General features: G+C 53.3%; 8 protein-coding genes across 8 annotated transcripts; 4 read left to right on the top strand and 4 right to left on the bottom strand.

Annotated features, from left to right (window-relative positions):
• Positions 1-435: 435 nt before the first annotated feature.
• N7459_001737 (type I polyketide synthase) lies at positions 436-8,496 on the bottom strand (the record flags this gene model as incomplete). The annotated part of the gene is made up of 4 exons (XM_056940922.1): positions 436-1,611; positions 1,675-8,042; positions 8,111-8,255; positions 8,311-8,496. 4 exons carry the CDS (start codon positions 8,494-8,496, stop codon positions 436-438), a joined length of 7,875 nt encoding a protein of 2,624 aa, XP_056805202.1.
• Positions 8,497-9,728: 1,232 nt separating this feature from the next.
• N7459_001738 (cytochrome P450 oxidoreductase) lies at positions 9,729-11,550 on the top strand (the record flags this gene model as incomplete). The annotated part of the gene is made up of 3 exons (XM_056940923.1): positions 9,729-10,778; positions 10,827-11,313; positions 11,390-11,550. 3 exons carry the CDS (start codon positions 9,729-9,731, stop codon positions 11,548-11,550), a joined length of 1,698 nt encoding a protein of 565 aa, XP_056805203.1.
• Positions 11,551-11,751: 201 nt separating this feature from the next.
• Positions 11,752-13,937, bottom strand: N7459_001739 (putative MFS multidrug transporter; the record flags this gene model as incomplete). Its single annotated transcript, XM_056940924.1, has 8 exons — positions 11,752-11,995; positions 12,044-12,107; positions 12,168-12,538; positions 12,590-12,955; positions 13,009-13,215; positions 13,272-13,395; positions 13,447-13,580; positions 13,636-13,937. The coding sequence occupies 8 exons, from the start codon at positions 13,935-13,937 to the stop codon at positions 11,752-11,754; spliced, it is 1,812 nt and encodes a 603-aa protein (XP_056805204.1).
• Positions 13,938-14,352: 415 nt separating this feature from the next.
• Positions 14,353-16,012, top strand: N7459_001740 (glycosyltransferase family 1 protein; the record flags this gene model as incomplete). Its single annotated transcript, XM_056940925.1, has 2 exons — positions 14,353-14,428; positions 14,484-16,012. 2 exons carry the CDS (start codon positions 14,353-14,355, stop codon positions 16,010-16,012), a joined length of 1,605 nt encoding a protein of 534 aa, XP_056805205.1.
• Positions 16,013-16,568: 556 nt separating this feature from the next.
• On the top strand, positions 16,569-17,200 carry N7459_001741 (uncharacterized protein; the record flags this gene model as incomplete). Its single annotated transcript, XM_056940926.1, has 2 exons — positions 16,569-16,656; positions 16,692-17,200. The coding sequence occupies 2 exons, from the start codon at positions 16,569-16,571 to the stop codon at positions 17,198-17,200; spliced, it is 597 nt and encodes a 198-aa protein (XP_056805206.1).
• A 259-nt stretch (positions 17,201-17,459) lies between these two features.
• On the bottom strand, positions 17,460-18,411 carry N7459_001742 (pyrroline-5-carboxylate reductase family protein; the record flags this gene model as incomplete). Its single annotated transcript, XM_056940927.1, has 2 exons — positions 17,460-18,319; positions 18,369-18,411. The coding sequence occupies 2 exons, from the start codon at positions 18,409-18,411 to the stop codon at positions 17,460-17,462; spliced, it is 903 nt and encodes a 300-aa protein (XP_056805207.1).
• Positions 18,412-18,751: 340 nt separating this feature from the next.
• Positions 18,752-20,134, top strand: N7459_001743 (NAD(P)/FAD-dependent oxidoreductase; the record flags this gene model as incomplete). The annotated part of the gene is made up of 2 exons (XM_056940928.1): positions 18,752-18,961; positions 19,031-20,134. 2 exons carry the CDS (start codon positions 18,752-18,754, stop codon positions 20,132-20,134), a joined length of 1,314 nt encoding a protein of 437 aa, XP_056805208.1.
• A 1,031-nt stretch (positions 20,135-21,165) lies between these two features.
• On the bottom strand, positions 21,166-23,630 carry N7459_001744 (uncharacterized protein; the record flags this gene model as incomplete). Its single annotated transcript, XM_056940929.1, has 8 exons — positions 21,166-21,641; positions 21,710-22,069; positions 22,119-22,392; positions 22,443-22,981; positions 23,034-23,195; positions 23,250-23,350; positions 23,412-23,534; positions 23,587-23,630. The coding sequence occupies 8 exons, from the start codon at positions 23,628-23,630 to the stop codon at positions 21,166-21,168; spliced, it is 2,079 nt and encodes a 692-aa protein (XP_056805209.1).
• Positions 23,631-24,221: the final 591 nt, after the last annotated feature.

The following is a 24,221-nucleotide window of genomic DNA, read 5'->3' on the forward strand; positions in this document are numbered from 1 at the left end:
CGGAGCTAAACCCAGGAGGGTAATTCGCCGTTATCTAAGACTACCAGAGACTACGGAGTGCAGTAACCTTGAAGGTCGCGAAATAACCCTGGAATCCCATCCCGATTTCCCATGGGAAGTTCCCCTCCCAACGGCCTATCGTCGTCCGATCCGCGCACTTCCTTTCCTGTATATAAGCCGGCGCCATACGATCTTATTGGAATCTCGCTATATGGAACTTGTTCAAGACCGCCGTTTTGAGACGAGGTAATTTGACGACGGTACAAGGCAGCGAGTCGAAATTGGAGAAAATTCCATCTCCCGTTGAAGGATCAACATTACAAAGTCGATCAAGTCAAATTAAAACTGTTTTTTGTTCCTCAAGACCATCCAGGAATATCTCCGAAAACTTGCATTTGCAGCCCAGGTGCAGTTCTCCAGAGTGTCGAAATAGACTTACTTCTCCCCATCATCCTTCTTCACATAACTACTCCTCGTCGCAATCAAGGTCGCAAGAGCTCTCAAACTGGCCACTTCCATCAGATCAAACACCGCAACATCAGCATCAAGCTGCTTAAGCATCCAAGTTCTCAACTCGACTGCCACCAACGAGTCCACGCCCAGCGCATGGAGCGGCTTCGAAGGATCAACATCCCCCTGCGAGATATTCAACGCCTTGACCAGTTTGCCCACCATCGCCTCATACACCATCTCCGTGGCCTGCTCAAAGTTATCCGCGCCCGCTAAAAGCAAGGCGTAATTCACGCTCCTCCCGTCCGACTCGGCCGCACCTTCGAGCGTGCGGATCCGGTACAGGTGGCGGAATAGCGGGTCGCGCATCCAGCCTGGTTCTTCGGCTCCGGTTGCGAGCCGCGTTTCGGGCATTTGGAGGCCGAGGGAAATTTGGGACTTGGTCAGCGGGATGGTGGCTGGCAGGTTGGGATTGCAGAGTTCGTCGAGAATGGACAGGAATTCCTCTTCGCGCATGGGTTCCACGCCTACGTCGCGGAGATGGTTGATGAGGTCGGAGTCGTTCTCGGCCACGTAGCCGACGGAGAGGACCATTCCCAGATCCAGAGCGGTGGCTTTCAGCCCGTTCAGGACGCGGTAGCGTGCCAGGCCGTCCTGGAAGGTGTTGCCCATGTTGTAGTTGGATTGGCCGCGGTTGCCGACGATGGTGGAGATGGAGGAAAGGAGGATGAAGAAGTCAAGGTCCTTGGGGAGTTCGTTATGGAGGTTCCAGGAGCCGTCGAATTTGGGTCTAAGGGCCACGTAGTAATCGTCTACAGTCATGTTCGCGAATGTCGAGTCCCGCAGGACCATGGCGCCCTGAATGCAGCCCTTGACGGGGGGCATACCCACTGCAGAACACTCGCTCAGTGCGCATCTTAGCGAGTTGAGGTCCGAAACGTCGCAAGGGGGCGTTGCCACTCGCACGCCCAGCTCTTCGAGGTCGCGGACCAGTTCCTTTGCCGAGTCTCTTGCGGTGCTGCGGGAGAGAAGGATGAGGTTCTTTGCTCCCCGGCTGGCCATCCATCGAGCGATACTGCGGCCCAAACCACCCAGCCCTCCGGAAATCACAAAGGAGGCGTTTGGGTCGAAGTTATACGAGCTTTTACGGCTAGGGACAATCTATCGAAAACAACATGAGTAACCGACTGCATCGCCATAGCCACTCAATAGCCCGTGACTTACCGGAACAAGATCGTCGTCATGTGGCTGCAAGACGATCTTCCCTGAGTGTACACCACTCTGCATATACCGGAACGATTCCTGGATCTGAGAGAAGGGGAAGACCTGTGTCGGATGCAAGGGTCTAATATTCTCCTCGCGGACGAGATCCATAAGATTCTCCAGGATATTCGAGAATCGCTGCCCATTGTTGGCGGCGATGAAACTGATGTCGACGAATTCGAACCGGACATTGTTCTTAAAGTTCTCCATGTTAAGCCTGGAAGAGGAGTAAATATCCATCTTTCCGACCTCTGCAAACCGGCCAAAGGGCGCGATGCAGTCCCAAGTTGCGCGGAGGGCGTCTCCTGACAGCGAGTTTACGGCCACATCCACGCCACGGCCCTTTGTCATGCGTTTAATCCCGCGCGCAAAAGTAAGATCGCGACTTGAGAAGATGTGGTCCCGCGCGATGCCGTACTTCTCGATGAGCAGATCGCGTTTCTCGACTGATCCGACTGTCGCGAAGATCTCAGCACCCCGGATCTGTGCAAGCTGGATGCATGCCTGGCCTACGCCACCGGCTGCGGCGTGGATCAGAACTGTTTCACGGGGCTGTATGTTGGCGATGTCGTACATCGCTGCATAGGCCGTCACGAAGACGACCGTTAAGCCAGCTGCCTCGTCCCAGTTCAGATTATCAGGAATTCGGGCGATGGATGTCTCCTTGGCTCTGGCGTAGGTATTGAGAGTTCCCGCAGCAATGCCACAGACACGGTCTCCGATCTGGAATTTCGAATTGGGTGCGGTTCGGGTGACTACCCCAGCGCCTTCGACACCCAAGTCGTTACCGATGACCTGGCCCAGGGCAATCATGATATCGAGGAAGTTAAGTCCAGCCGCCATGACCTTGAACTCGACGTCCCCGTCCGTCAGTGGAAGCTCGTAGCCCGGATCAATGACAAACTGCAACGTGTCCAGCAGACCGGGGGAGCCAATAACCAGCTTAAGGGGGCGGTTGGATTCACTGCCAAACTTTCCTTCATGCGCTGTAGGTGTGGCCGTCTTGAGAGCAATCGCGTCGTTCATGTAGCTTGCCTCAACCAGACGGCTGATGTGAATGACACCATTGGATTCGTGGAAAGAGTTATCGGGGGCGGACTTATCATTCGAGTTTTTAGCCAGGACTTCGTCGATGAGGCGGAGGACCGACTGGGCGGTCTCACTGGCGCCCTTGATCTGGTTAATTGAGAGGGTTAAGAAGCGAATAGTGGGATTCTCTTGTCGGATAACACGAGCAAAGCCCGTAACCAGCTCCCCATTCGGGCTCTGCGATGCCGGCCCACCACCGTTGCTGAGCCAGATTATGGAGTTCAGTGAGGTCGTCATTTGCTGGAGGGACTTGAAGAGCGCTTCGTCGACGTGAGTGAGTAATGGTTCCTCCAGTTCAGCAAGGAAGACGCAGAGCTTCTGGTCGAATCTGATAGAGATCGTTGTCAACTGAGCGAGAGGAACGATTTCGCACTCAAGCTCCCGAGACTCGAGCTCGTGTTGCAGTATCTTCGCTGTCTTCAGTTGCGACTCTTTGTAGACAACGAACGCGGGCGGCAATGAGCGGGTTGCCGGCTCCGGTGCAGAAGCCGTGGCTACAATGACACTGTTGAGCTGGTTCGCGGCGTCCTCGTAGTCCCTGAAAACGAAGTCAGCGTCATCGAACCCCGTGCCCTTCAAATGCGTCTTCCAGTCCGAAACTTCCATCAGGGGACCCCATTCCCGGTTCGCTTCCTCAGACAACCACCAACCCGACAGAAGACCAAACCCGAACCCGGTGCGGACGAGCGTGGAATTGGCCAGCTCATTCAGAATAAACTTGCCGCCAGGCTTGAGCAGCTTGCGCACGTTGCGCAGTGTATGATCGATGTTTTTCGTGGCGTGGATGACGTTGCCGGCGATGATGACATCGTATGTTCCCGCCTCAAACCCCTCCTCGAGGGGGTCTTTCTCGATGTTAAGCGTCTGGAATCGCATGCGGTCTGCCAACTTTGCAAAAGTTTGCTTGGCCGTTTCGAAGAAGGAAGGCGAGATATCGGTGAAGTCGTACCGCTCGAACCGAGCGGCGCCATACCCTCCCGCGTCGCCATGGCGCATCAGCGTATCAAGAATGGGGACGGTCGCGCCGCCCGTGCCAGCACCGATCTCCAAAATGACCAGGTCACTGTTCTTGTGGGCTAGGGCATCCAGGTAGCTGGCCAGATAGGCGTACCCGATTTCGGCGCCCGTGCCGTGGCGGTAGACGTTCTCCATGTGGGAGTCTTTGAAGAGAATCTCAAGGGGGTCCGCTGCGCCTTGCAAAATTGGGCCCAGCACGCGTCCGACGGTGACGCTCATCTTCGCCTCTGGCGTCGAATCCTGCAGCTTCTGCTCCAGCTGGGCGAAGTAGATGTCGTCCTCCGCCAGCTGGTTCCAGTCTTCCGCCGCGGCGTGGATCAACTCGCCGCGATCATGCCGCTCGAATTGATGCTTCATCCAGCTGATGTACTTCCGGTACCATGGCTTGGACGGGTCAATCTTGGAGTCATCATGGTCCCTGAAGTACCTCCGGAGATACATGTAGCAGATCCTCTCCACGTCCGTGATCACCTCTGATGGATCAGTATCAGCCAACTCGCTGGGGATCTGCGCACGGAACAGCCTGTTGGCATTCTCCTGATCGAGCATGGTGATATCCGGCTTCCAGTCAAGGTTAAAACACAGGTGGTGATGTGCACTTTCGCCCGTTGCCTGCTGCCCGTTGTTCCCGGAGATCGTGGTGGACACGAAGCCGTCGATAGTAACGATCGGCTTCCTGGTCGCTGGATCGACGGCCGTCGCGGATGCAGTAGCTTGTCGCAGACCGAGAAAGTCTGCCCTGGCGCAGAGTCGCAGACATTCGTGACTCTTGTCGACAGTGTCTGTGGCGGATATCCAGAGCTCTTTGACGGAGGTCGGGACCATCGCGTCTCCGGCGTCACGGCCACCCCGGGTGAGTGCGACGATGACTGTTTGGAAAACACCGTCGAGAGTGGCCGGGTGGATGAGATGAGGCTGCACATGGCCGAAGGGCATCTTGCTCTTGATATTCGGTGCGGTGACAGTTGCGACAGCGCCGCGATCGTTGTTAATGGACACTTCGGACAGATTCTGGAACGTCTCGCCGAAATCGAAGCCGACGGTGTGGAGGAGCTCGTACAGCTGGTTGGGGGAGACACGCTTCTGGCATGCCAACTCGGCCTCGCGCACGGAATATGCGCAGGATTCGACAAATGCTTCCGCCTCCAGGCCATTGTCGATGGGATTGACTGCGATTTCGTAGTCAGGCTGGATCAGGCCCCGACAGTGATCGCGCCACTCCTCGCCATCAATGCTGGACAGTTGGAATTCGTTCCAGTTTGAGGAAGTGCTGGACGTACTATCGAAGTAAGGACGCACGTAAAAATGCGTTTCAATGCCGTCGGTCGTGCTCGGCACCCGCAGTGCAGCCTGAAAAACGACATCGCGGAGACGGAAGCCCTTCAGGACCTTCTTTGGGTTGGCGAGCTGGCGGCTGGCCTCGATCGCCATGACAATCATCCCGGCGCCAGGGTACAAGATGCTGCCGGTGATGCGGTGGTCCTTCAGCCACGGGTTCTCGCTTAGCCGGATCCAGTTCCTCCAGATGGCGTTGGACTTATTCCAGTCCGGTACGGGTGCACCCAGCAGCTCCAGACGAGGGTACTGTCGGAAACGATACCCCTTGGACAGCCTGCTTTCTTTCCAGTAGGTTTTGCTATGGTTGAAAACGTACGGAGGTAGATCAGTCATCAGCCTTGGAGGCGGCACAGCGGTTTTGGTCCTGTTGATCATCTCAATGTCCACTGGCTGTCCACGGCAGTAAAGCCACCCTGCCGCTCGAAGTGCAGAGTCGACAGCGTCCACGTTGCGCTTGAGGGCAGACACGTAACCCACGCCTCGGGGGTTGGGCAGTTTCTCCATAATCTCGCGCAGGGGACTTTGGAGCACAGAGTGAGGGCCGACTTCTAACAGCTCCGTGATCGGTTCAATCGCCTCCTGCTTTGCACCGAGCTTCTTCACCTTTGTCCGGCGGTCCACGAGCATTTGTGTAACAGCCTGGCTGAATTTGACTGGGGAAACAAGATTGCTAACCCAGTATGTCGGTGTCTGTAGCACGCGGATTGGCAATCTGTCGCCTGTAAGGCTGGAGTAAAAGTGAGGAGTCGACTTGCTCCCAGTCATCCCGTCGGGGGAGGTAATATTGCCAATCAAGGCCTCATACACTCTGGCAATTACCTCCATGTAGGACGAGTGGTAAGCATTCTCTACCTTCAGGCGACGATGGAAGATGCTCTCCTCATTCAGAAGGGACTGCAGCGCCTCGAGCTTCTGGGCGTTCCCGCTGATCGTGACATTCTTGGGGCTATTGAAGCAGGCAATGACAATGCGTCCAGGTCCGCTGGAATTGACGCGAGCGATATACTCGTCCGCCTTTTCTGGGGCCAAAGCAGCAGAAAGCATCCCCAGCTTCTCCCCGCCAGCCACAGGAACCTCAGAGCAAAGTAAACCGCGGTAGTATGCAATCCTCCAGGAACTCTCACGCGAAATAGCACCAGCCGCAAACGCCGCGGCAATTTCACCGGAAGAGTGGCCAACAACCGCACTAGGTCTGACTGACCAGCTCCACAAGAGCTCCGTCAGGGCTACCTGTAGCGCCGTGCAGATGGGTTGGCTATATTTGGCGTCGTTGATCAAAGACGACTCCTCATCCTTCAAACACTCTTCCATCAGCGACCAGGAGCACCCTAGCCCCTTGACATAGCTGTCAGCCGCTCCAAGGCTGGAGCGGAAGACTGGGAAAACCATGAGCTCTCGACCCATGGCGTGCCACTGCGCACCTTGACCGGAGAAAATGAAGGCGAGACATCCGGTTATACCAGTCGACTTGACAGGGACCGGGGCGGATAGAGCGCTCTGGAGCGAGGGGACATCCTTCGCTACGATGGAAGCACGCCAGGGAAAGAGCGTTCTCTTCGAGGAGAGAGTGTAGCTTAGGTCATTCAGGAAGGTCCCCTCGTTATCGACCGTGGGCCCGATGTTGGAGAGGTACTGCTTGTACGCCTTGGCCAGACGCCTGACACCATCCTCGTCGTAGGCGGAGAGGAGGAATATGCGTTGGTCGGCAGGATGAGTACTCTGCCCATTGATTCCATTGCCATGGATGAGACTAGCTCCGTTTATGTGGGCTCCATTTGCATGAGCTCCGTTCGTGATCCCGTTCCCGTTGATATGGTACGGATTGACCTCAGCATCAAGCTCCGGGACTAGTTTTGGCACTGTCGGTTTCGCGACTGTTCGATGGATACCGACCAAGTGGTGCTCCATGAGGTAGTGGTAAGCATCGTCAAGGACGACATGTGCATTGCTTCCCCCGTAACCAAAAGAGTTGACCGAAGCACGGCGCAGACCGTCTTGTGGCCACGCAGTCAGCTCGGTAGGGAACTTCAAATTCCACTTCTCTGCTGGAATCTTCGGATTGACCTTCTCGAACCAGATATTCGGCGGAATAACACCACGCTCCAGAACATGGACGACCTTAATCAAGCCGGCAATTCCGGCAGCCCCCTCCAGATGCCCAATGTTACTCTTCAGAGCACCAACGTACATCGGCTCCTCTGGCGCTCTGTACGCTGTGAACACATCACTGATTGCTCTGGCTTCGATGGGATCGCCCATGGGCGTTCCTGTCCCATGGGCCTCGAAGAACCGAGTAGTAGCCAGGTCCAGCCTAGCCGCCTTGTAGGCCTGCTCGATGAGAGCCACCTGGCCGGAACGGGTGGGCTGCGTGATCCCCGGAGACTTGCCGTCCTGATTCGAGGACGTGCCTCGGATGACTGCACGGATGGTGTCGCCATCCTGTAGTGCGTCCGAGACGCGTTTGAGCACCACAACGCCAAACCCTTCACCGCGGGAGTACCCGTTGGCCCGGTGGTCGAATGTATAGCATTTGCCGTCAGGGGAGAGGAAGCCTAGAGATGTAAGCGGGATCATCGTGTCCGGGTTGTAGAAGAGATTGCACCCCCCCACAATCGCCATTGAGCTTTCCCCCGAACGGAGACCTTGGACGGCGAGATGGCATGCATTGAGACTGCTCGAGCATGCTGAATCGAGCGTCAGGCTGGGCCCTCGGAAATCGTAGAACCAGCTCACCCGATTGGACAGGAGCGCTGACCCTGTTCCTGTGGCGATGTACTTGAGATCGACTTCGGGATCCCTGCACATCACTCCGTCGTACTCGCGGGTGAAGCAGCCGATATGGACGGATGCGTTGGATCCAACGGCCTTGGCCATTGGTATACCGGCTATATGGAGATTATGCTTGCATTAGCACGGCTCAGTCATATCTACCTTGGTTTAAGTTTATACGTACCATTCTCGAGTGCATGATAGACCGTTTCCAGTAACCCTCGCTGCTGTGGATCCATGTAGATTGCTTCGTTGGGGGTAATGGAGAAGAAAGGTGCATCGAATGCAGCGATGTCATCCTTGAGGTAGTGCGCGTATCGCACATTCACCTACAGATATTTTAGTTGTCCGTTCTTTTCCGAAGTCGAAGATAGAGTGACATACAGCTCCCAACCGGTCCTGGTCAGGGTGGTAAAAAGAATCAACGTTGTATCGGTCATTTGGGGTCTCGCGAAGAGCCGAACGGCCCTTGAGCAGCAAGTCAGAAAAGCTTTCTGGAGATGTAGCATCCCCTGGGAACTTGAGCCCTATGCCAATGACGGCAATATCATCATCGATGTGTTTCGCCATAGTAACAGGATGCAAGGGAAACACAAGGTGGTGTAGAAGCTCAGACGGATCAGTCCACCTGTTCAGCTGGACTTCTATAAATAAAGGATTGATGAATATGAGGAGGAAGCACGGATCGCCATGTATTATTACTTCCTAGCTTTTTATACGAAAGCTGCCACCCGATGAGGCCGTTGCCCTCCCTCCTGCACAGTACATACTGTTTGACTCGCAGTACCATCGCCTACCATGGTAGATTACTATAGTAAGCCAAGGTGTATTTGGTGTATTTTTGGATATCTACGATCCTCGGGGATTAATCTTACACATCCCATTCGCCTCCATAATCCACAATTCTTAGTGACTGCTTCGTTTGGACGGATGCATCCATTACCAACAAGCCAACCAATTATCAAGCAACTCCTAATGTTGGATATGTATGAGCGGACCTTCGGACTGGTTTGTGTATGGCTTATCTTTTCATGCAGTCTGCGCATGAATCTGCGGAGTCGGGCAAGACTATGGCCCTGTTTGTTGGTCATGTAATAGATAATGAACTATCAGTAATCTCTGATATTGTGCAGGGAGCTCCATAGGGTTTGTGTACAGCCAATGGAACCGGTGTCTGACATGCTTCTGTGGCTGACAAGCGTTCCAAGCGTTCCACCGCTGGGTGGTTCAGAGGTTGTAAGGAGAGAGTGTGGGAGATGAACACAAATAAGGAGAAAACCCCGAACTCTGAAATTTTTCCGGGTCCTGAGTGAACCACATCCTGCCTCTGCAGGTCTAGTTCCGGGAGGCCTTGCATCATATCTTTGGCATGTATCGGACAAGACCATACCAGATTTCTCTTACGGTACTATATAATATTGGTGGAGAGCCGATTACTCCGTCAAACTACATCACATTAGTGGCTTGGTGGTTTGTCAGTTCTTAGCGATGGAGACAACATCGAGTAAACTGGCCTGTGAGACATGATTACGTATCTCATATCTAGGTCACCAGGCGGCTGTGGCGGGTGTATACAAAAACCTCATCGGCTAAAATAACATATTTCGCTTCAATAGTACGTCAGTAGTATACCATAAGTACGGGCGAGGAAGAGTTGTAATATTGGAGTTACCCTATGCACGATGATCCATGGACTTTCCATTCTATGGTCAGGATAGTATCTTACTTCGAAGATCCTGCTACCTTCAGAGCCTTCCTGGGACTTCATGATCTTGTTACATATCGTTTGAAGCAGTAACACCATGGAGTCTGAGCCTACCGCCCTCGTTGCATTCTTTGTCCTCATCCTCATTCTGTATATCCGCAGAATCGCCTATCCACGCCCTTATCCCGGCATTCCCTACAACAGACACTCAGCAAATCGCTTCCTAGGCGATCTCCCTGAACTCCTCGAAGCCGTGAAGACGACCAAAGACCCCGCCAAGTTCGCCTTCCAGCAATGTCGCAAACTTCAGTCCCCCGTGATCCAGCTCTTCCTGCGGCCCTTCTCGCGTCCTTTCATCTTCATCGATGACGTCCGCGAGGTTGAAGACCTCATAGTCACCCGGACAAGGGAGTTCGACCGGGCTCCAACGACCATTGCCGTCTTCAAGCCCTTTGTTCCCCACTCGAGTATCATCAAGCTGACCACTCCGGAATGGAGAGCACAACGGCGCATCTGGACCGACGTGATGAGCAAGGATTTTCTTACACAGGTTGCTGCATCGAGAATGCACAAGGCCGGAATGGACCTTGTTGAGCTGTGGAGGCTCAAGGCGGATATTGCGGATGGACATGCGTTCTTCGTGCAGGAGGATTGCGAGCTTGCCACGTTTGACGCGATCTGGGCTGCAATCCTGGGCTCTGAGCTAAACGGAGTGAGGGATGAGATACGGCAGATTCGAGCCAAAGCTTCTTCCGTCAAACAAGCGCAGGACAAAGACGTCGTGGCGAGCATCCCCGCCGTGGAGCGCGGGGAGATGTACAACGCAGCGTATTACTTTAATCTCACCGTCGAAAAGACCCTCACGTCGCCTGCCCCGCCGTTGCATCACTGGATCCTGCGGCAGACGCCAACATACAAGAAGCACTGGGCGGTTACGCAGCGCGTCATCAGCACCCTGATCAAGGATGCAAGAGAGCGCTTCTCGAACCTGTCCGATGCGGAGATGGCTGGCCGCGCAGATACCTGTGCCATGGACCTTGTGCTCAGGAGAGAGCTGTCTGCCTCACAGAAGGCGAATGTCCTCGCCGGTGTCAAGCCCCCTATGCCGGAGGAGATACACGATGAGCTCTTCATGTTTCTTATTGCCGTAAGCACAGACTTCCCTTCTTCCAGCACTCATATTAATTTTATATAGGGCCACGAAACAACAGCAACGACCCTCGCCTGGGCCACCAAATTTCTAGCCAACAACCCCGCTGTCCAAATCAAACTCCGGCACGCCCTGCAATCCGCTTTTCCAGATACCACCCAGCCAAGCGCACACGAAATCCTCACTACAGAAATCCCTTACCTTGACGCCACGTTAGAAGAACTCACCCGTCTAGCTAACATTGTCCCACGTCTCGTTCGCACCGCCACAGTCGACACCCAGATATTGGGATACCCCGTTCCCAAGGGCGCTATTATAATGGCTAGTTCGTATGTGGCCGACGAGCCATTTGATATACCCGAGGTTCAACGCGGTGAGCACTCTCAAAGCAGCAAGAAAAACGTTAAATCGTACTATACGGGTCCCGACATGGATGAGTTCCGCCCGGAGAGATGGATTGACCAGGAGGGGAGGTTTGATATGCATGCGCTGCCGCGATTGGCGTTTTCGGCTGGACCTAGGGCTTGTTTTGGTAGGTCCCTACTTGCCAAACGCAGCGGAGCAAGTTACAAATTGTATAGAGGACTAACATGTTTTTCCGAATGCAGGCAAAAAACTGGCTTTACAAGAGCTGCGGATCATGCTCACACTGGTCCTGTTAAATTTCAAGTTTGAGGCCATCCCGGCTCACTTGAATAGTCCCTATGGGAGGCAGAAAGCTCTTCGGGCGCCACAGCAGTGCTACGTTAGGTTGACGGCTTTGACCTGAATGGAACTAATCAGATTGGGCTGCATAGTTATGCAGCCCAGTCTGGGACATATACTTGAAGACCCCGTGTGTGGTAGAATGTCGTACCTTGAATTTATACTTGTTTCTTACGGAGTAAAAACACGCGAAACTTGACAATTTTAGATGCATATAGATCACAAGTGAACAATACTGACTGTTACACCAAGATAGGTCTCCTTGCTACACTGCTTTTCTCGGATGTCTCTCCCACAGAAAACATGCCGTTAGAAGACCGACAGCCGTGAGTGCAGTCATGAATATATTCTGCAGATTATAGCCCTCAGCAAACGCCCTTTTGACTGCCGACTGCTGGGTCACAGTCAAGTCCTGGATGGCAGACAGCGAGTCGAAGATTGCCTGCGCTTGCCCCGGGGAGACGATAGACAGCACGCCAGGCTTCACGTGATTGTTGAGGATTGTAGAACTATTATGAATTAATAGGCTATTGAATGGGAAAAGGGAAGAAAATTACCAAATCGCGAGCGATATTGTCCCTCCCAGCACGCGGAGCTGAGTTATGGCACCCATCACGATCGCTTAAATAGAGTTAGTAAAGTAGTGGCTGTGGTTAATTCTTCTGTTCGGTTGAAACTTACCCGTGTGCTTCTCTTCCACCACTGTACGGGCGAACGTGAGGATCGTGGTCAGGCCCATTCCAAACCCTATTCCCATAATCACTTCGAAGCCGTATTGCGACGGAGGAACCTCGGTCTGATCAGTAGGGTATGAGCAAGACAACCCAACTCCAATCAACTGCAAGACTGATGCCCCGAAGATAAGGTAAAAGGGTGGGACTTTCATGTTGCCGGTCAAGAACCCAGACAAGGCTGTTGCAAATGGGGATGTGAGCAGCAATGGCAGCAAGGCGAGACCTGCCCTGAGTGGAGACAGACCGCTCACGGCCTGCGCTCTTTGCGGCACATTGACAACGATGGCCACAAACGGGAAGCCGACAAAAAAGGCTGTACTACCCTGAGTCAACAGGAGGGCATTTAATTCAAGTCTAATAGAAACTTACAGCAGCATGGCTGTCAGCAGCCTATTCTTGAGGATGCTAGGAGGAAACAGTGGCTCCTGGACGGATCCTTTCTTCTCAAGGAAAACCTCCCAACCTGCGAGAACAATGGCAGCAATGATTGCCAGCACTAGTGGGACAATGATGGCGGCGCTGTCCCATGGGTATCGACTTCCTCCTTCCTCCAGAGTAAAAACAAGTAGAACGGAAGAAGCAAGCAACAGAAACATGCCACATATATCCACTCGCATAAACTCCGACTTGGACAGCTTAGTCCGCAGGCGTTTGCGCAACTTGAGCCTCGAACTCGTCTCGGATGTTGGTAGACACCACACTATCAGGACAAGGGCCACCAGGCCCCCGGGGACACTAGTCTTGGTCAACCTCATACTGTGAAATCTCAACTCTGGCATCCAGCTTACTTGAAAAGGAATACCCATCTCCATGAAGAATGCGTGTTGATGACGCCACCAAGGATGGGGCCTAGAACACTGGCGACGATAAAAACAGTTGATACAATCGCCATATACTTTCCATATTTCTCGGGGGGCACCATGCCCGGCGCAATCACCATGACCATGGAGTAGATCCCCGACGCACCAATACCCTGGAATGCACGGAATATAATTCTAAGTCACACATGAGCATTGCTGGATAGGTGGGTGGGTCGTCTTTTATAACTCACAATTCGACAATTGAATTAGAGATACCGCACAGAAGGGAAGCTAAAGAGAAAATACTCAGGGCGAGGATGAGCATCGTCTTCCTCCCAAAGATGTCACTGAATTTGGCAAAGATAGTGAGGAAACCTAGGCCTGTTCGTCAACTTAAAAATCTTCCCCCTGTTACTTGCGACTCACCTGTGTAGGTTAATAAGTATGCAGTGACAACCCAGTCCTTAACCAAGAAGCCGTTCAAGGCGTTGGTGATGGAAACCAACGAGGTACTGACAATGGTGGTCTCGATGGTGGAAAGAAAGAGGGCAATCCAAACACTGTGCAGTGAGTTTGCTGCCTTTCTTCCCTTAGGAAGAGCGTAACTTAACATACCCAATCGTTAAGAGCCATAGTTTCCAGCCTGTCAAGTACATTCGCGGCGGCTTGTTTCCTTGCCCCCCTTCTGTACCCACTGGATCAGTGTCAGGTTCGGCGGGCACTGGCTTTTGCTGACGCGTCAACTGACGGCGTTCCTCCATCTCGAACAAGGTAGGGGACGCGTTCTCGACTGTCTGCTCGGTGGACTCCATAACGGCACCTCGAGAAGGGCGACGTTGCCGAAGACAGTGAAGGAGGGGAGCAATGTGAAAAGGAGAAGACCAACCTGGGGTTGCAATTACTGGCTCATTGTTCATGTTTGTGTAATTTTGTGGTAAGATACATTTTGTTACAGTAATATTGTAAGTTAATTTGGTTCAATACCTTAACAAGCCATCGTTATACCCCCTACCCCTCTACACCGTTGCATCCTCAACATGGTCTCCTCAGCAATTTTTCAATGGCTGCAACCTAACACTCAGCCCACGAGGCTGGCTCACGAGTCAGAATCTCAAAGTGGGACGGATGGCATGCCGGGATAGCGTGCCCTGCTATATGTGCTGTATGTACTGAGGGCAGTTTGGGGCGAGTCGAGGGCACGTTACTACTGTTCCAGCACTCTGCTCCCACCCCGGTGCCATCCAACTCCTCAGTTCTGCGTTTGTTTTCTGGAATTTCGTTCATAATACACACAGACTTTGTTCCAGGGCCATACGAATCAACCAGACGACAATGAAGACCGAATTTGAGGTCCATCCAGCTCGCAAGATCTTGGTCGTTGTCACTGTCGGCGGGTCGACTAATTCAGGTAAGCATTGCTTGCACGGAGGTCCTCTTCAATGGCCTAAAACTAAGACTGGTAGCGCCCATTCTTGAGATATGCCAGATCCTGGCCGAGCGTGGCCATATAGTGGAATTTGCAACGCTAAAGGGACGCGAGCATTTTGTCGACCCGTACCCCTTCGTGTCCGCCGTCCACATTATCGGTCGAGCCATCACCGCCATCGAGGACGAGGAATTATATGTGCGACTGAGCAGGTGGGACAACCGGAGCTACCGTGGTCGTCGGGACTATCTACAATGTAAGAAGTTCTACGACTCGTTCTGGCCGGAGACATATCGCGGCCTCAGACATGTAGTCCAGACTAGTCGGCCGGACTTCCTCTTCGCGGATTACCAGCTGGATGCTGCGCGAGACGTCGCCAAAGAATACTGCATTCCACTAGCGACGCTGTGGCCGCAGATGCCGTGGCTTCTGGCACCGCAGAAATGGATTCCGGGCGTGCCTGGTACACAGATAAGGTGTTTGACCAGCGAACACGCCAGCATGTACGACCGGCTCTTCGAACAGACGTATTTTCTACGATACGCTCCGAACCTGATTGACCTCTACCAGTGGATGAAGAAGCTTCGGCGAGCGAACGGAGTCAAGACCATGCCATCATTGAAGTCACACCCGGATCATATCCATCTGGTCAACTCCTTCTTCGGCTTGGAGCCCGCGAAACCGATACCACCTCTTATATTCCCGGCGGGGCCCATCCTGTCTGATTCATGGAGATCCCTCGATGCAGCCCTTGAGGAATTCCTGCGCGACAGGAAGTCCGTAGCGTACGTCGCGTTCGGAACACATGTCATCCTCTCCTTTGAGGTCGTCGTAAAGGTCCTGCAAGGCCTAGAGGCCGCCGTGTGCGCTGGACACATTGACGGCGTGGTATGGGCCATCAGAGCCGCTGCCAGGAAACAGTTTGCCCATCTCGACAAAGACAGCACAAGCCAAATCAATGGCATCTCTGTCCCGGAGCTTCTGCAGAACAGACACCCTGCCTGGCTCTTCGTCGAGAACGCCCCTCAGCGAGCCCTCCTCGATCACAAGTCTATAACGCTCTTCTTCACGCACGCTGGCCCGTCTTCCGCTAACGAGGCCCTCTACCATGGCGTTCCAATGTTGTCGATGGCGATCTACGGCGACCAGATCCACAACAGCATGCGCCTGGCCGCGGCAGGGGTGGCTCTGACCATCGACAAACATACCTTCACATCCCAGCAGGTTTCCTCGTCTGTGGCTGCTATCATGACAGATGCGGACGGGGAGTTCCGCCGCAACATCCGCAGGATGCTGCGAATCGCCCGTGTTGCCTGTCGAAGGAAGCACGCTGCCGCAGACCTGATCGAAGAGTACATGTATGACTGGGGTCTCAGGTACGAACGGGAACGCGCCAAGGGATCACTGTCGGGCCTTAACGGGGGCAGGGGACAGGAGCTCTCCCCAATGCATTTGCAGACCGCGGATGCCCGGATGTCGTGGCTCAAGGCCACCAACATGGACCAATACTTGCTTTGTATGTTTATCTGTGTTATATTCGGTATGATATGGAAGTACGGGCTATAGTTGCTTAGTCTGGCTTAGCTACCAGGTGTAAGACTTGTCTCACGTACGGTTTTTGTAATCTTGCAACCATTATCTGTGTTCGGAAGTGATCCGTGGGAGCGCTGAATGGGAAATTCTTACATGTAAAAGTCTGCCCTAATCTATCAGTATCAGCTTCCCCTCAGTCCTGCAGGCTGTAAGATTTTAGTAGTCTCCGCTCAGACTGCGGTCCACTCCAGACACGGTTCGCAACAGGCAGATAGCGGCATGCAGATGTTGTCAGTTTCAGACAAGGATTGGTGCCGAGTGCTCTACAATCTGGTACAGCGCCCCCGTTTTACTTCCTTGAAGATAACATAGATTGTTCGGGCATCTAAACCGTCTTGAGCATCACCCTCACTACCTAGCAGAAGATCGACCGAGCAGGATGCGTATTCTGTGCCTCCACGGAATTGGGACAAACAGCGAGATCTTCCAGATCCAAACTGGTTCGTGACGCCGCTTCCTCCATCTTCCAGAACACACCACTGATTCAATTCAGCTGCCATAAGAAGCGAATTAAAAGATGGCACCATCCATGACTTCGACTTCGTGGAGGGGAGTATCGCCTGCCCAGCAGCACCTGGTATCTATTCTCTTCTCCCAGTACTCAATGTTTTATGGGGGTGACTTGCCTGACCATCATGCGAAAATGAGGAAGGTATCCAAACTCTCTGCTCCGCCACATCCGAATTCTTCGCCTACTTCGACCCCTCAAACGCTGGCACCGTTGCCCAGGCCATCGACGGCCTAATCGAATACATCAACAGCGAAGGCCCTTTCGATGGGGTAATGGGCTTCTCCCAAGGAGCAGCACTAGCCGCCATGCTCCTCCTGCAACCCTCGGCCTCAGCAACCCCCCTCTTCTCCTTCGCAGTATTTATCTGCGCGGGCGTGCCGCTCTGCGAAATGTCGGCCAGAAAGGGAGTTATGCGGCTCTTGGATCCTGAGGTGGATATGGGCCGTATTGCTATACCGACGGCGCATATAGTGGGGTCGAAGGATGAGAATATTGCGTTCTCAATGACTCTGGCTGAACTCTGTCTGGAGAACATGAGGGTGGTGTATGACCATGGGGCAAGGCATGAGATTCCGTTCCAGCCGAGGGTGACGAAGGAGATGGCGAGTTGTATTGAGGAGGTTATCAGGAAGGCGATATTTTTGCAGTAGCAACACAAGGGTAGCCCTGATATTGAGGATTTAGATGGTGACTTACTACCCAACTCCATGTTTGATTACAGACCGGGACTTGGAGAAGACTAAGGAAGATGCAACCATCCTCGGCCGCGCGATAATCATTTTAAGACAGAGTGCAGGAATCTACAAATGACGGGGATGGTAACTTCGCCTAGCCGAGGAAAGCAAAGGGAATATTTCATACTTCATACTTATTGAAGCCCACCACGTCCATGGGCGCCTTCCATACTCACTAATGCCTTGTATCGTTGACATGCATTGACGTCTCCATCAGGCGCGCCAGCGTCACAGCTTCTCGTAGAGCTCGGCCAACATGACCACGCACACCCGCTTCTTCCATGACCATTAAACCGCCAATCGTGCAGCCTTCCGGGGACGTGCCTTGGTCTCGGAGGATTGCCGGATGCATTCCTCCCTGCAGCATTGTCGCTGTCCCCTGCATCGCTTGGAAGATCATCGCGTGCGCCATGTCTCGGGGAACGCCGACCGCCACGGCCGCGTCAATCAGGGCATCGCAGATGACGGCGAAAAATGCCGGCGTCGATCCTCCAACCGCAGTGGTCGCGTTCATCAGCCTCGGCTCGATCTGCACCGTTTTGCCAATCCGCTCGAAGATTGCGGTCGTGATCTGGAAATACTCCTCAGGCGGCGTTGGCTCGGAGACTTCGATCGCCGTGAGCGACTGCGAGACCTGCGCGGCGATGTTGGGCAGAGTGCGCACTACCCATGCACGGCCGGGCTTGTTGCTGGCAGTGGTTTCGCTCCCATAGATGGTCTGTTCGAGCTTATGTCGCGTCCAGCCTGCTGCGATGCTGATCAAGAGCTTCTCTTCCAACGCGTCCGGCAGCCCGTGTTGTGTCAACACATTTTGAATGTCTGCAGGATCAACGCCGAGAATGATCACGTCAGACTCTTGCACAGCTTTGATGTTGTCGCCGCGATAGATGGAGACTCGATCTAGATGCTGGGGAAACCGGCCCTTGAGCTTGTCTTCCGACCCTTGACTGCGGACACACGCGATGAACTTGTGGAAAAGAGGCTCCCGTTGTGATGCATTGATGAGGCTATCCAGAATGGCAGCTCCCAAGTTGCCTATATCAGATGAGTGCCAGCGTTGTTGTGCATGCAAGTGTCTACTTACCGCATCCCAACAGGCACAAGGTGTGTATCTTGCTCTCCGCCATGGTGGGTAAGTCGGTGCAGCACAATGCAGAATACTGTGGATGCCAACTCGGAATCCTTGCGAATGGAGACCACCAATTCAACCCGTCGCAATGTGAATGCCGGCGACTGTTCAATGTCTGTGATAAGTTCTCGCATCGACTCCCACCGTTGTCGTGAATCGGGAGCGCATCCGATGGCGGGCGAAGAACCCCACGCTGGCCGGATTCCCTTCCGTTGATAGCATGGCACCGCGGCGTCTTCGCGATACATGCCGTTATCGAGAGAGATGCCGCGGGGTATATATGGTTGGAGAAGGACATTCACAATGGGATCAGAAAATCCCGGTGCGACGTTCTCATCATGGGTGTTTCCAAGTCGGACCCGATCATCATTGTTGGCGGCGGCGCTTTCGGCCTCTCAACCGCTTTGCATCTCTCGCAAAAAGGCTATACAGATATCTCAGTGTACGAGAAGGACGACCATATCCCTCCGCGGTACTCCGCCGCAAATGACTTGAACAAAATAGTGCGAGTCGAGTATGAGGATCCGTTTTACACGGATTTGACCATTGTATGGGCCAGAAGACTTTAGTTCACGAGGAACTCAGTTGCTTTTGCTAATTACCACATTGCTACGCAGAAAGCAATCGACGCCTGGAAAACTCCTTTGTTTGCACCTCACTTTCACCAAACTGGGTTCCTACACTGTATCTCGGGTGCGGCGCCCGAGAAGGCTGTGGCCACTCTGAAAAGATTCCAGGCTTCAGCCGAGCGACATCCCCAAATCAAACCGCACGTTGTCCCAGTTCGGAGTACAGACGAGGTTCGCCAGGCGTGCTGGCAGCTTGACGGGCCAATTCCAGGGTGGAACGGTTATCTGAATCGTTTCGATGGATACGCCCACTCCGCCAATGCATTGGCAGCGGTTTACCGAGCCACGCAGGCCGCCGGAGTACGGTTTTTTCTGGGAGAACAAGGCGCAGTCGACGAAATCGTGTATGTCAGCACCTTAGAAGGACGCAAGTGCGCAGGCATTCGGACCAAGAATGGCCGCTTCCATCCCTCCGCACTAGTCATTGTCGCAGCCGGCGCCGGAGCTGGGCGCCTGGTCCCTGAGATTGGCCAGACTGTCGTGGCCAAGTCATGGTCTGTGGCCCATGTGCATCTAACCGACGACGAGGCGTCGGCCCTTCGAGGAATTCCGGTCACCTATGCCCGGGACCTGGGCTTCTTCTTTGAGCCAGATCCAAAGACAAACCTGCTGAAGTTGTGTCCAATGGGCGGCGGGTATATCAACACCGATCCAAAAACCGGCGTCTCGCATGCTCCACAGTCATTGAGTGAAAGTGCTTTCTTACCGGCGGAGGACGAGAAGCGGCTCAGGAAACTCCTGGCTCAAACGCTACCATCTCTTGCGGACCGCCCCTTTGTGAATACATCTCTATGCTGGTTCGCCGACACCAGTGACTCCGATTTCATTGTTGACTATATGCCCAACAAGGCGTCTTCTATCATCCTTCTGTCGGGCGACTCGGGGCATGGCTTCAAAATGTTCCCCATTGTTGGGTCCTTTGTGACAGATCTCCTCGAGGCCCAGAACAACGAACAGCCTATCGCACGATGGCGGTGGAAGCACTCGGGCCTAGATGCAGGAAAGGGTGACTGGGGTGGCGATGTAAGCTGGCGTCTTGGGGAATCTAAGGAACTGTCGGCGATTGTGCCGCCAAAGGCCTCAAAGCTGTGATTCATCTGCCCTGTCATAGAGGTTGACCTAGCAAAGATTCCAGGAGCCAATCGCTGTCTTTCTTTCCATGAATCTCTTTCACTAACGTAGGCGAGTCGTGCTATACTGTTTCGGGTCTTGTGAAACAACGACTCGAGTTGTCTGGAACCTGTACTTAAGAACGCCAGGCAAGGTCTCTTTTAGTCTTTCGTTGTTTCCCGGGGCCTTTCACGTAAGAGCCACTAAGTGAAGATCAAGTCAGGCGTTTACTCCTTGGAACATGCATCAATGAACACTCGGACTCACGACTGTATCGAATCTAATGATAGGCCCGCGATAAACAATGAATGCGAATCACCTCATGCAGAGACCCGCCATTGATAAATCAGTCGTCGTCCTATAGCTCTGACTTTGTGTGGAACACTGATACATCACACTTTCAAACCCGCCCACATAACAACCTTCGTCCGCTGCACCAGTCTTGAACCTGAAACTGTATATCACATTCACCCAGGTGGGCTACCTCGAAAGCAACCTATCAGGGCGAGCTGACAATTTCCTAGATGTGCACTCTCAAGGTCCTCGACTACACCGGCCGTGGTGGCTGTGGTCACATCTATGTCACCGATGTCGAGCGTTGTCTCGAGGCACGTCTAAGAGAATATGGACGTCTTTGCGTCTATCCGCAAAAACGACGGATCGTGCCCAATTCAGGAGTGTGGCGCGATCTCGTGCGTTGGTTTAGTGCAGGTCCTAACAAGGTTGCAGGCCAATGCCCTGCGTGCTACAGTGGGACGTTTTATGATTCATTTTGAGACGGTCCGTTGGGTTGGGGATGGACTGGGTGATTCCGCAATTTGCATATCTCTAGTTGTTTCATAGATTGGGGTCAGTATGGGTACGTGACTGGCTTGAGTGTTCATAAAGAGAAATTCGTCTTGCTCCATGTATAGATCAGATGAGTTCGGTTAAGAATGAATATCATCGCCGGGTCCTTTCCAGAGTAGCATGCACTGACGAATCAAATCATATCATTTAATCGTGCGCTCAACCTACCAGATACCATGTTCAATCATCGCATTAGACATCCATTCGGTATCAATACTTTCAATTGAATCCGCCACAGCCATGATCTGCGCTGCAGTCAAACCGGTATCAAAGCCGTTTTCGTCTTCTATGTCCGGGTCGGGGTCTGATAACATATCGTTATGGAGAGCGTGTGTCGAGGGTGGAAAGGAGTTTGTCAATTGGAGTTGCGGAGGGTTGAGGACGTGATCTGGAAAGGATACTGGCGCCGATAGACACCGCGGGTTGTCTTGAGGGAAACAGCTCAGCAGTTCATCCAAGAGCTGCAATTCTGATCGTCGGAACTTCGCAATGAGATTGCCGCTCTCGGTGATTTCTTCGAAGATTGCGTAGGCCTTTTCTAGCCATGCTGGGTATGTCCAGCGCAGGTCGATCGCGGGGCCCATGAGAAGGACGACGGCTGAGACAAATATAGATTCCAGATCAAAGGGAAGGAATGTTTCTGAGCTCTGTTAGCAAGATTTCCAGAGCGCAGTATCTGAGGGAGATTCAGTGTTTCATTATTCTTACCAAGAAGACCTTCGGACTGAAGAGTATGAAGGATGCTGATTATTTGCTGGGAGGAGTCCATGCACATTTGGATCAGGGTGCGAACATTGCGTGAGGTGTTGAGGGCATTTAGACAATTATCTGGAGACTCGAGTCGAATTTTTAGGAAGCAGAACAGCAGCGGTCGGGTAGCGAGGACAATGCACTGATGGTAGAGAAGGTGGAGGTATGCAGCCGTTCGGGATACTCCGCTTACTGCTCGGTCTAGATGTAAAGGAAATGCAGTACGAAGCTCATCTGCCACGCTAGCGATCCTGGCAAGTGCAGTTTTGGTGAGGATCAGGAAGTTCCGATTCAAGCGTCCATCAATAGCATAGACCGCTGTCGAGGCGATTAGTCAGGTCATGGACTTGGATGGCTGGGAACATACTCCCGTTGATCTCCGCAATGATGCGAGACAGTTTGATGTGCATTCCGATACCTGCTGTCCGTTGTATGGAGCCAGGGAACTCCGGGAGGAGGGTATTCACATGGTTGTCACTGAGGGACTGGGGTAGACCCATCAAGGAAGTCATCTCCCGATCGAGAATATAGACCGTCCACCATATCTTGCGACACCTCTGGACCATAGGCTCGCCTAGGTACTCGATCGGCATTTGGGTATGCATGCCCTCGGCCATCGCCATCCGCATGGCCTGCCCGATCTGGATAATTTTATCAGTTACACATCTAGTTCAAGGGTCTGAAGTCTTACATAGTTGTGGGCAGATGACCGACAGTCCAGAGCCTGTAGGTACAGCGCAATGCAGCACAGGATCTCCGTCGATTCGATGGGTTCTTGGTGTAGAACGCTGATGTCTGGGAGTTGTTGAAGCGCATTCACGAAGAAATCCGCGCCGGGAGGTTTATTTCCCTGCACTTTGTGTTGGACAAATCCCTTCCCAAAGGCAAGTATGAGAAGAAAGTGAATATACCACAAGCTCGTCGTGGCATTCGGTCTGGGGTGCGAATAGAACTCATGGAAGTTACTCATGAATTCATTCTCCTCGAACAGATGATATAGCTGTCCACACCGGAACTTGACGGCGTTGATCAAGTACATGGCATGGTCGAAGGTCGGTACAGCTGGACTATCGGAGGTGTTGGGGGTGCGCAGTCCATCCCAACCGAGATCGTAGGTCGCACCATCAAACAACAAAGCACCAGTGGGAAGGGCTTCTTGGTAGATATGCTCGTGGGTCAAGCTCAATACTCGGCGGGCGAATGACCAGTTCGAGGATGTTCCCAGGTAGACTGCAAATAGGTTAGATACAGCCTGCGACTATGCAAGAGTCGTCCGACGCACACGTTCTCCCATTCTCCGCGGACATAAACGCGGGTGGCCCCGTTGAGAGCGGGTTCGTGAGGCCCGACGCTGGATCTTCCAGCTCATTGTGAAGCTGAGACTCTTCGGTCTCGTGTGGAGGGTGTCTGGGGAAGTCTGGCGTATCGGGGTGATCTTGGGAATCTGGAGCATATCAGCATCGGCCTTGGAAACAAGTTTGATCGACTCTGGACACACCGGGAGACTTTTCATCCACATATTCTGGGCTGAGAGGGATCGGGTCAGCACGGTTGAATCGCTGTAGCCTTGCCACCTTCCGTTGTAGTTCTTCGAGGTACCTGACTTCTCGTTAGCCATTGTGTGTACACCCCTTTACCCACGGCCCTGTCGGCCTCGCACCCTCTGGTGACCAGAATCTTCTGATCGCGATCGTCAAAAATACAAGTGAGCTTGCGTTTGCTGCAGCTATCGCATGGCTGCGACCCCGAGCACTTGATCTTCTGCCTTCGGCATCGAGTGCACCTAGATCGAGCACGTCAGCGTGGGATGCCACATCGCAGACGAACGTCCATACGCGTTCAGAGATCGTTTCGCGACGCGTGATGCATTGCCCGCCATGAGGACGATTGATCCTGGAAGAGCAGAGGGCGAAATATGACGCCCGGTGAAAATGCGGGGGATTTGGTGGAGCCGTGGTTGAGGCGCGATCGCTGATAACGCCGGCCAAGGATTAACCAAAGGGCAACCAGCAGTCCAAGCCTGCTTCTGCGAGCATCTGCGAGCTCGTTCATTGCATTCGGGTCATGATATATACCTTGAAGGATGACTGGTCCTCCAGCTCCTTCAAATCCCTCTATCGCGCTTGGCGTATCCAGTCGCGCGTGAATCGGCGCCGGTGATTATCGACAGCTCAAGCTGGAACGATGCGATTTCTCTCATGGCAGAGATCGTCGGTGTATCTCTCGGCCATCGTGAATTCGTTCGGGAGAACCATTCGACTCTCGGAAGGCTTCCCGCGATAAGAGCGTTCTCGGCAGCCTTCCCGACTCTCCTCGCCTTGCGATCGCATTTCAAGCATCCACAGATCGATGCTTCGAATAAACCCGCCTATCTTGTCTTTCAGCATATCGATGTGGTTAATAGCCTGTCTATGACCTTTTGCATAGCGCTCTTCCCCTACTCACCCATCCTGGGTATTGCATCGTCTTC

The sequence above is a fragment of the Penicillium hispanicum genome (genome assembly GCF_028827665.1).
Source record: "Penicillium hispanicum strain IBT 35686 chromosome Unknown utg000001l_segment0_segment0, whole genome shotgun sequence".
Classification (NCBI taxonomy): Eukaryota; Fungi; Ascomycota; class Eurotiomycetes; order Eurotiales; family Aspergillaceae; genus Penicillium; species Penicillium hispanicum.